The sequence below is a fragment of the Rhipicephalus microplus genome, chromosome 3, assembly GCF_043290135.1.
Source record: "Rhipicephalus microplus isolate Deutch F79 chromosome 3, USDA_Rmic, whole genome shotgun sequence".
In the NCBI taxonomy this organism is placed as follows: Eukaryota; Metazoa; Arthropoda; class Arachnida; order Ixodida; family Ixodidae; genus Rhipicephalus; species Rhipicephalus microplus.
In genome coordinates, this window is record NC_134702.1 from 138,078,010 (window position 1) to 138,090,155 (window position 12,146).

Here is a 12,146-nt window from a genome sequence, read left to right on the forward strand (position 1 = left end):
TTCGGAGTATCGAAGAAGGTGAAAGTGCCGCTGGCGCCCATGCACGTCTTAGTTCTTTTAGCAGCCTTCGTACCGGTGTAGAGGTGCCTATATTCGTCGATGAAGTGGAGCTTCCACGCGTCATGTCGTCCACAGGCAACTTTCTGGATCTTTAAAGGACGTTCCATGGGACGTCTTTGGTTCACCCGGCTATTGCATCACGACTGTAGCTGGGGACATGATATAATTTTAATTGTAGCAGTAGCCTTCGTCGCTGTGGATGTTTCTTCTTGTCGGAGTCCACACTCGGGTTGCAAACATTGCAGCCTCTGGCTATCCCGGTGCTGCATACGGCTTCGCTGTCTTTTTCAGGCTGGGGACTTGGTAGCTGCCGTTTCCCAACAACATTTCAATCTGTTTTCGCTTGATTTCTGTTTGCGTCACTGTTCCGACCACGAGAGTATGTTTGTTTGTAAGCTGGATACCACGACATGTGCCCATTCTGAGGGAATGACCAAGGAAAGAATAGTAGCCAATGTATGGTAACTGCACTATAGGCTAACCAACAAAAATATTGTAAAAGAAAGAAGACATTAAAAAGTAAATAAACGCTATTACAATGAATATAATCTGATTTCCGTGGTATGCAGACCACGAAAGTATGCAGGCGTTGTAGCAAAAATCTTCGTCCTTGTTTTTGCTCACCCACTTTTGTGGCTCATACCAACTGTGGGAGATTGGCTAGGAAATTAGTGGTTTTGTAAAAAACATATGAACGTTAGAGTCATGGAGGTTACCGAATAAAAACATTCTTCTAATAAAGTGACACATCCTCTTGGTACTGATTAAATGCGTGCGTAATACAGCCATCTAGACATGGAAAATCACAAGAAGTGAAGACACGGTAGTACATGGCGGTTATAGGTGCCTTGCGATGCACAAACAAGCTGTTCCCATCATGGCAATTCTACCTGCTGACATATGTCATCTTCAGACCAAAGGTGGGCGCTGTTTTACCTTGTCATTGAACGTTCAGTAGTTTGAAGTTTAAAGTTTACTCAGTATTCAAAAAACATATACAGAATATAGACACATTATTACAGAAAGAAGTCCCATAGTGTAAACACTGTAGTGGGACCTTATTTTAATGGTAAAAAAGGGAATAGTACTTAACAGCGAAACAGATGCAGCTTAATATTCATAGTCATTAAAGAGTATATGAATCTAAACAATGGCGATTCTAAGAGTTATACAATTTAAAACACAAAAATATCTGGAGAAGGAACTGTGGTATAATAAAAGCAGACCCTAATCACAACGACCTAATTATAAATGTGTTTGAAGAACATTGAATAAAGGATGCTACTCATTAAACATCATTTTTCGAAGCTGATGCTTGAATGACAAAATAGAAAATGCACACTTAATGTTATACGACAATCAATTCCAGAGTTTGATTAAAACAAAAGCTATAGTCTTTAAGAACCATAGTTAGTTCGCACCTTGGAAAGTAAAAAGTTATTTGAGAAGAAAGAGGTAATGTTAGAATTAGAAAGGTCTTGAATGAGAAGAAATTTTAGAAGGCTGGAGTCCCTAACTACTTGATAAGCGAATGTGTAGACATTTATTTGTTCAGGTTGTCAATATTTAGTATTTTTAGTTCCCCCTACAAATCTGTAACATGAGAGCGTCGGCAGCTTCAGGTGAAAATGGGAATGGCTTGATTTTGTACATGCTGGAGAAAATAAAGATGACAATGATATGTTTGGCCCCATGAAGCAATGCAATAGTTAAGATGACTGTGAATGAATGCATATTATACAGTGCTCAAAGTTGTCAAATCAAAATAACATCTAGCTTTTAATAGCAGCCGAATATATGCTGTATTTAATGAAAAGAAGTATCTACCTTTCTATGCAAATAGAATATCCCTTCTAGGGTTTTTAGCGCGTGCCACACGCTTTGAAGGATACGAAGAAGAGGAAGAACAACTTTGCTGGCCTTTTCTCTTTCTTGGGACTCGTTGGAAGTACATACCTGGCATCTTCCAAGCGGACGAGGGGCAAAGCATCGTGACCGGCACCGGACACCATGCCTACGTCCAACAAACCGAAGTGCGGCTCCATTTCCACTCGCACTGGAGCGAACATTCGCAGTCGGTCAGCGAGGCCTAGACCGACAGCTGGTGAATCCATTGTTCGTACCGAAAGCAGCACTAGCAGAAGCAGCTCAAAGACAGCGGGCCGAAATTCCACGGGGTCTGTGAGCCAAGCCGCGGAAGGGTCAACTTCTCAACCACCGAAGAATGCATCCACAGAAAAATTGACGGCACCTACGAGCCGGCTCCAAGGGTCGCAAGTGGCCACCGCTGTGCTGCCAAAAGCTCCAGTGGACGCAGAAAGCCATACGTCCTTGGCCACCTTGAAGTCCGGCACCCATCACAATACCTCGCGAGCACCATCCGCTGCGGTGACACCTTCCCGTGCAGAGCTACTCCCGGGGTTTGTCGCCATAGACAGCTGGGAGGCGGTTCAAGCCAATACATACGTCGTCCTGGGCCACGGGCCGTACCAGCGCCGCGTTCTGATGTGTGGAATGCTCTCCGTCACCGTGGTGCTTTTCCACTACCTTGCGTACAAACTCGTCGGCAAGCAGGTCGATCACTGGTGCATGACCCCGGACGACTTGTCGTTTCTGTCGATAGCCACCTGGAAAAACACTTCCATACCCATCGAAGCTGACGGCAACTACAGCCGATGTACGATGTACGACCCACCTTTGCAGGTAAGCCGTTTATAAAGGCGATAGTCTTCCTTGGGACACACAAAACTTTTTATTTGTTTGTTCGTCTTTGTTCCCATGATTCAGCCATTCGGCGAAAGTTCGATTGAATGGTCAAAGCCAATCAATCTTGATCTGATGACTGCGTTCATACGTGTTTACCTTGGCAGTCATAAAGCAAATAATGCGTCTATTGAAGGCGCAATATCGAATACGTACATGTTAAGAAGGGTGTCTTTTTATTTAAAAAAATACTTAGATACGTGATTCTAAAGACCGAGGTTTTTATTACGCTGGTCTGAAAATGCGACGCTATGAATGAACAAGCCAGTGTCTCCTATGTTTTGCTGAAAAATTCAGAAGTTCTAACTAAAACGACCCGGTGCTGCCATCTACCGGTGGTCATGCATTCTAAAAAAAAAAAAACTTTAGCTTTTCCATGTAACTGCGACATGGCTTCATATTTCACGCAGTGCTAAAGTCCCTCCATAATTTGCGGTCGGCGCATGTACTGCAGAAGACGAGCTGCGTGCGTAGCGTCCTTAACGGCGTTGCTACAGTGTACTAGTACACTCTAGCATTGCGCATGTGAGAAGTATAATCTTTTTTTTTAGTTCTAGGGGACCTTCGACGCGAAAAGTTTGGTCTGTCTGTCTGTCCATTTGTCTATTTGTCCACACTTAACAGTACCGAGTTTTAAATCGGCAGCAGCGCATATCTCAAACGGCCGACCCCATCCGCAGAGCCCACCAATGTTGCTCAAGATTCTGCATTCATACTTGTGCGATTGTCAATTAAAAAGCAATTATCGCGCATATCTCATACTTGTGCGATTGTCAATTAAAAAGCAATTATCGCGCATATCTCTGGCACCATAACAACACGTATTTATTCTGTATGTGCGTCTTTTACTAGAAAAGGCATACATAAGTTATTCTAAAGACCGTAGCGTTTAGCACGCGGCGCTGACCATGTAACGCTTGCACGAAAAGGTAAGCGTTTCCAACGCTTTGCTAAGACGACACGGTGGTGGCACTTGCCCGTCGCCTTGAGTTCTACACCTTATCATTTCTGAGACGGGCGCGCACGCCTGTCTCAGAGTCACGCGTTTTGTTTTCCAAGATAACTGCCAGACAGCGCTCATGTACCACGTGTGACGTGACTTGGTGCGCTCATTCGCCTCCGCTGCACGCTCGAGGCACTCTAACGCAGCGTCCCAGAATACCATTCACCGATTTTCTTGCACAGAACATCAAATAAACGCTTTGCTCAATCTCTCCAGACGCAATACTATCGTCTTTCGACGACATTCGCAGATTAACATGCAGATACAGGGCCATTTTTTTAACACCGTGCAGCCAATTTCGGCGTTCGCCGCACGTCGCATGTTTCGGTCGCGAGCATGGTTGCCAGAAACGTAGTATGCGTTCCTCGCCCCGCCGCGGTGGTCTAGTGGCTAAGGTACTCGGCTGCTGACCCGCAGATCATGGGTTCAAATCCCGGCTGCGGCGGCTGCATTTCCGATGGAGGCGGAAATGTTGTAGGCCCGTGTGCTCAGATTTGGGTGCACGTTAAAGAACCCCAGGTGGTCGAAATTTCCGGAGCCCTCCACTACGGCGTCTCTCATAATCAAATGGTGGTTTTGGGACGTTAAACCCCACAAATCAATCGGTATGCGTTCCTTGCTCTAGTTGCTAGCGTGCATGGTTAAAAAAAAGCAATGAGGTGGAAAAAATGGCAGCATATCCACGCGGTGAATGATGGAGAGTGCGGCGAAGCATGCGTCCGTCCATTCGTTCTTGCTTCCGTCCGTCTGTGTGACCGTCCGTGCGTCCATCCGCCCGGCCGTGCGTGCGTCTGTTCGTGCGTCCGCACGCCCATCCATTAGTCCGTCCCTGCGTTCGTCCATGCATCTGCCTCTGCGTCCATCCGTCCGTGCAGCCATTCATGCATCTGTCCATGCCATTTGTCCGTTCGTCCATCTAGTCAACACTCCAAGTACCACCATCTCGCATCTTGTCATCACATATTCTGCATATAGAAGAACGGACATTCCAAGGACTAAACGAGAGGTGGCACACGCACACTTTCTTACGGCTTGTGCTTCGTATCTACTTCCCACCTTTAACCAACTCGAGTTCATGGTATATACTAGTTCACTGTATTCATGGCACTGCGGCTCAACACTCGCTAAACCCAAGGAGGTTACACCCAGCGAGTATAACGTAGCAACCGTTTCTTGCCAGATAGTGCTCAATAAACATGCCAATGGCTGCTAATGGGGATCGCAGCGTGCGCGTTAACTAAAAGCCGAATTCTCCTGTCTCTCATTCCCCCTTAGCAGCCATTGTCATGTACATTGAGCACTATCTTTTATTGTTCAACAACGCACAGAAGAAATCTCTCACCGTCACCACCTCGGAGGTCAAAATGTTATACTTGTTACATGCTACAACGGCTACGAGGGACGAACAGGTGCCGCTATAAAGAGCTTCGCCCCTAAAAAAATGCAATGAGGTGGGGAAAAAATGAAGGAAAATGTGCATTCGCCTCGTCGCAATAGGTTTCTTGAGCCCCCACGTCACAGCGCCCCCCACGAAATGGCGGCCGGCGCGTGTATTAAAGGCAAACATTATATGGACGTGCTCTCCTTCACGATGGGTGGAGAATGTCCACACCTAAATTATTTTTCTTACACCGTGCTCCAGACAGAAGGCTATCGTCTTTCGACATTCTTTGCAGCGAAGCACAAAGATACACGGTCATTGTTTTTTTTTCAAATTAACGTTGGGTTCGAATGCCAATGGAAGTCAGCTATTGCGATTTCTCTCCAATTGAGATTTTTTAACCATTGCACCTGAGTTCTCTGCTCAGAAAGCGGAGGTCTTCCTTGTGGATAAAAAAAACATAACTTTGGAAGGTATTTCATAGTGCCTGATATTCACACCAAAAGGTGTTTAGCGTATGTTAAATGTCACATAAAAAACTCGGCAGATACCACGTACCTGGTTACTTCGCATGCGGAGAGAAGGTGCCTATGTTGTAACGGCGCAACCAACTTGTGTATTGCGCGAACTAGAAGCGGTAAGCCGGTATGTGTAGCAATTGTGTTTCCGAAGTTGGTAGCCCTGACTAGTTGGGCTTCTTAGGCGAACTGCTATTGACGTTAACTCGACGCGATGCCTGCATCATAGGAGTACATACGTAATGTTAGTCAAGTCAGATAGGCAGAGCTGCTACCACAATTCAGGTTTCACCCACATTACACTTGCACAGGCTCTCTTTCCGAAGCAGTTCAGAGACCGGGCGCGGCTTTGTGGTACAATAATTGGTTGCCACGCAGATCGCTTGCGTTCGATTTCTGCCGTGTCAACACGGCCAATGTCGACTTTTCTTAACGTTCTCGCACTGAAACTGCCAATGTTAGTTCTCGCCGTTCCAGCACACATAAAAGCTGTCCATCGCATGTAGCGCCTACCGCCATACCACGGCTCGTCCCATTTGGCTATGTGCCTCATGTATTTGAAGAAAAGGGCTTGAGCCTATCGGCATAAGCCTATCGACAAACATCGACCTGTTGAAAGTTCAGCTCGTATCCCTTCTACGTGCTGAGCTCTGAACGCGAAGATACTTAGTAAAGAGCACCTCTCTGCAGAGGCGTCCGCATTCTATTACACCAGCGTTTTGTAGGGTTGCGTGATATGAGATGCAGAAGAGTTACACTTCGTATAATATTACAAATGTTGCTATCACATTCATTGTTTCGCCCTTGCGGTGAAACTGTGTTTTTGTAGCGTAAACTGCACTCGCCGAGATTGAGCAGTTAGGCGGGGCTTACGGTGAGCAGTTTTGCGCAAGCGCGAAGAACAGTGACGTCACACAGCGCACAGCTTACTCGCCGAAGGCCTGGAAGCTCAACGTGTCAATAGTGGGATGATGCCTGACTCTCGTGAGATCCCTCGCCCGCTTGTTTGCCCTTCTATTTAGCTCTCCTGGTCGACTTTTGGCTCTCCTGGCCGTTTAAATAGTCGTATCAATACCAAAATTAATATGGAATAACATGACGGTATGACGAGCATAATTGACAAGTCATAACATCAAAATTATGACATCGGTGTCATAAATGTCACGATTTACATTTCATGGTCTTGCTGCTCCTGCGATGGTTTCGTTCACGTGACATATTGCGAAACTGGTGGGGTATGACATGACTGCATGGCAAGCATAAGTGACGGACAATAACATGAAAATTATGACATGCATGTTATGACACAACATGCGTGTCAGGTTAAAAGACAACATGCCACACTTATTATGCGCTCGAGGTCGTTTCGCTAGCTTCGCATATACCAAATTTGGTATTACGGGGCGTGAAGGCATGACGAAGGTATGTGACTGGTGCAAGCATGATAATCTTGAGATGCGTGTCATATGCAACAACATGACTACATGCCATGCTAATGGTGTGCTGGCGGCCGTTTCACTAGCTTCACTTATACCAAATTTCGTATTATGGGACGTGAGTGGATAACGAAGGTAAATGACATGTCCAAACATGATAATTATAACATGCGTGTCATGTAAAACTTGACTACATTCTACGCTGATGGTGTGCTTGTGGTTGTTTCGCTAGCTTCCCATATGCCGAATTCGGTGTGAATAGACGATGTATGCAGAACTTGAATAGACGACGAAGATAAATTACACATTTTACATTTTAAAGTGACATACATTTAAAGACACATACATTTTAAAGTGACATATCAACCTGCCAAATTCGTGCTTCGCATATCATAGATTCCCACTGTACGTGGGATCTGCCTTTTTTTTTCTTTTTCATTTCGTGCGCCAGTGGTTACAGACATCAGCGGTGGCGGCTATGCCACCTAAGTCGGCTGTTGTGGTCTAGTGAAAGCTTTCACATTAAAGTTACGTGCCAGAATCAAACCCAGACATTCTGCGTGGCAACCAGATGCTTTATAATAACAGAGAGCCACGACAGTTCTTCAAACCCCTTTTTATTCAAACACAATGAGGAGCCACTTTTAAGGATGTGACAACCAGTAGCACAAACGTTGAATTGAGCCCGGCTTCGCATTATGCTAATTGTGCAAAGAGTGGTTGGTTCAAAGCTGCTCACACAATACAGAGGGCTCAGTCATAATTTGTAATCATCATAATTACCCTAAGTATGAGCAGAGCGTGTAGCACCACAGCCACGTATTGCCTTACAGACACGTAGTGATTAGTTGGCCTCTGAGGTGAAGTGCAGTATTACGCTATACCACGTTCCACTCTTAAAAACGGCGGTTAAGGGTCGTCTGATTCTATCTTGTTGTGCCTTTTATGCAGATAAGCCAAGAAAACAGGACCGCTGTTCCCTGCCACCAGTGGGGCTACGACATCGCGAACAAGGCAGACAGCATCGTGAGTCGTTTCGACCTCGTTTGCGACCGGAAGTACCTGTACGACCTGTCCTCGCTCGCACCCATCATCGGTTCCGCTCTCGTAGCGCCCCTGCTTGGCTTGGCATCGGACCGTGCTGGCAGGAAGCCGGTGATGCTGATGTGCGCGTTCGTCCAACTCTTGGCCACCGTCGCATGCAGCTTCTCACAGACGTACACGTTCTTCGTCTCCACACGGATCTTGCTCTTCGTGGCGGCTGATGTCACCTTCCTTAACACATTCATCCTGATACACGAGGTGACAGGAAATGAGCGTCGCGCTACGTTCACTATCCTGGACACTGCAGTACCGCTCACCGTAGTCCCTCCGCTGATGCACGCGCTTTCTCTTCTGGAACCGCGCTGGATGCTGGCCCAGGCGCTTACCGTTCTCAGCGGGGTCATGCTAGCGGTTTGGTGCTGGCTGCAGGAAGAGTCGCCCGCCTGGCTCATCGCAACACGACACATCGGTAAAGCCGGAAAGGTGGTACTGCTGGCAGCCAAAGAAAATGGTGTGGACGTAGAGAAAGCCCGGACCACCTTTACGGTCATCATGGAACAGCTGTCTAAGCTGGACGAGGATACCCCCAACGCGGCTCCAATAGAGCGTGTATTGGAGGCTGTTAAGACGCGACGTCGCGCAATATCCGCCCTCTTGACCAGGTTCACGTTAGACGCCACCTTCATCGGCGTCACCATTAAAGACGAGGCAACCGGGATCTCTTGGGAGGTGGCAAATGTCTTCGCGTTTGCGGCCTACGTGGCGTCCATCTGCGTTTTCATACGGCGATACGGTGTCAGGGAGTCTCTTTCGGGTCTGCTGGTCATCTTGAGTGGTTTCTGCATTCTGGAAGCGCTAACAATCATCGCCGGTGAACACACGTTGACGCGATTTGTGCAAGCAGGTTTGAAAGTGGCCGTGTCCGGCGCATTGACCGTCGTGTGTTGTTACACGGCAGAGACCTTCCCAACGGCTGTGCGGAATGTCGGCATCAGCTTAGCGCACCTCGCCGGTGGTTTAGGCAACGTCGTAGCCATTGCCGTCATACTCCTTACCGAACCACACGCCGGCCATGTGTTTTACGCTCTGTCAGCCTTCATGGTTCTGCTAAGCGTCGCTGCGATACAATGGCTACCAGAAGTCTACGTTGAAAAACTGCCACGTGCGAAATCGCAGAGCTCGCTGAGCGCCCAAGAACGGAAAGCGGCACTCGTAGCATCGCTGAATGCTGGGATTCCGAGCCACAAACGCAGGGAAAGCAGAATGAATTATGGGGTCGCGTATTGACCGTCAACGACACATTACGCCGTTACGAAAAATGCGACTCGCGAGTTTCTTTCGAGTTTACCGACCGCACTAGTTGCGTGTATATCTTTGCGATACGGTGATTAAATTGTTATCAACGGCAGTAAATGCACGTGATAGAGTGTAACAAAAATTAAGTTATTCAGCGAAATATTTAGGCATTCCTGAACACAGGCGCCTTGGCTTTCATTGGCGTGCGTGCGAACTCTTCGCAATTGACACTTGTGGTTTTGTTTTCACAATACAACTGATTAAAACTGAAGACTAGAAAATGAACGAATCGTAAAATTTTCCCGGTGCGTCAGAAAGGAAGATTAGGTTACCCAATAGGCCATGTCACGTCATTGTACCTCTCTGATTGTGGAACCTATCTAGTGGGAAAGTTGGAGGGGATAAAAACGGGGCGACGCTAAATTTCTTCAAATGAAGTCATATGTAACGTTCCTTTGAGGGGCACTTCTGCCGACGATTTTGTGTCCCCTGATGCATATGTCATCGAATGACCCTTACGAACCCCCACCCCCCAAAAAACAAAACATAAAAAACCTTTGCGTTGCCTTGTCAGTGTCGGGACACACTCTTTTCCTTAGCATTTCTGATGTTATATTTGTATGGAGTAACAGACAATGCGCGAGTCGACTTCACCCCCGGTATATTCGTGCGTGTGTACATCAAATACTCAACGCAAGTAACGACGGGGTCAAAATAAGGATACTTACACAGAGCTTACAACCTATTGCAGCATTTTTGCACATACATACATGGAACCAGCCACTTCAATGTACATGTCAAAAGCAGACTAGCGCTTCACGAAATTTCCTGTTCAATTTCTTCGATATGAATTTCCTGTGAAATTTCCTTTAGCACTTCGCGAAACGAAACGAATGAGACTTCAACTAACTTTGTGTCTTATTAGTGCTCAATAACTTAACATTACAAAATTACATCTTTGTTATTATTATTCTTAATCTTGCTCACTTGTAGTCAAGATAACGACTACACTGTCAGGTCTTAACGGGAGAAAATAAATATTGCCCTCTTTTAGTGTTACGTACGTTATTTTGGCGATATGTATTCAATACTGAAAATGTCTCACTAACCCGTGAAATCGATTCATTTTCGATCTTTCCGAGTGGGTATGAGCCATATTCGAGGCATAATAATACTAATAATCATAATAATAATAATCAGTGAGCGAGCTCTCGGTATGCTACGGATGGCTCTGCTATCCATCGCTTCGCCTGCTTTACAGCAATTGCTACGACTGCATATGATGACAGCATACGGCTGCCCGCGCCCATACGAAAAGCGCTGCACAGCTGGAAGAGTGGCATTTATAGAGCCAATATAGAATTCTCTTGCAAGCTACCCACTACGCCATAAATTATCTTTTTTTTTTCAAAATATGAAGCACCCACCAGTCCATTATTCATCATTCAGGGGTATGAGAGGTAGCCGCCACACATCTAGCTACAAGGCATCTTATGCGCTTTGTTGATGTAATGAGAGGTAGATTAACGCATGTGTATAATTCAGGTAGTGGTGTGTAATGCATGGGCTTACCAGGCACGCCTGCCACACTGGCCTCTAATGGGTAGCTTATGGACCGACTTAATGTGCGCACTTATGTTATGTGACATACATCACATATAAAAAAAATCACAGCATATATCCACGGACGGAATAATAGAGAGTTATAGTATACCAGGTTTACCGGGCTACCGGGTGTACCGTGATACCGGAATCGGAGTGCGCATGCGCAGATACGTGCGTCACACGTGCCACTTCGTACCGCTTCAAATTTCGCGTACCGCTTCAGATTTCACGTTACCGTGGTAGCGTAGGTGTACGTAGTGTACGTAAACATGGCGGCGCTCTCGGACGCCCGCTTCGAAGTGATTTTGGCGTAGTTGTTGAAAGATTAACCTTGTTCGCAGCAAACGACTGTTCAAAGTGGCTTCGCTTGCCTTCAGTTAGCTTCGATGACCGAGTATTACGGATAAGTTGGCGTAGTTTTTGAAATAGCTTCCCATTTCGAACGCGCCTAGACCTAACTACAAGATCGATGTAAACAAATCGGCAACGTAGATGTTTTCGCGTTTGGTGCGTGGTTCATATTTACTTTTATTATCACTAAAATAAACATCTAACAATGCTTCGCGCGGTGTCATAGGCAAACATTCTCGTTTTCTTTTCATTTTCACTGTTTAACTTCTTAACCATATAATAGGTGGCGCCACCATCAGAGCTGTGGCACGTAAACCACGTATACGCTATTCCGCTAAACTGTAAGACGCTTCCCACAACGAACGTTTGCTGCACGGTAACGCCATTCCATTAACCTACGATATCACCCTAACGCTAACCTATAACTGTCTAATGATGAGTGAAGCCAAGCATTCGTCAGTCCGTCCGCGCTTCCATCTGTTCGTTCGTTCTTGCTTCCGTCCATCCATGCGTCCGTCCGTGCGACCATCCCTGCGACCACCCGTGCGTCCGTCTGTCCGTTTGCGTGTCTGCTCGTGCGTCCATCCGTGTGTCCACGCGTCCGTCCATCCATCCATCTTCTTGTATGTGCGTCCGTCTGTCCATCCGTTTTTCTAGAGGACACTTCAAGTACCGCCATCTCGCATCTT

General features: G+C 46.5%; 1 protein-coding gene across 1 annotated transcript; it reads left to right on the forward strand.

The window, feature by feature from the left end:
- Positions 1–2,070: 2,070 nt before the first annotated feature.
- Positions 2,071–10,024, forward strand: LOC119187427 (solute carrier family 22 member 7). The gene is made up of 2 exons (XM_037435576.2): positions 2,071–2,763; positions 8,113–10,024. Exons 1-2 carry the CDS (start codon positions 2,071–2,073, stop codon positions 9,490–9,492), a joined length of 2,073 nt encoding a protein of 690 aa, XP_037291473.2. The 3' UTR covers positions 9,493–10,024.
- The last annotated feature ends 2,122 nt before the right edge of the window (positions 10,025–12,146 follow it).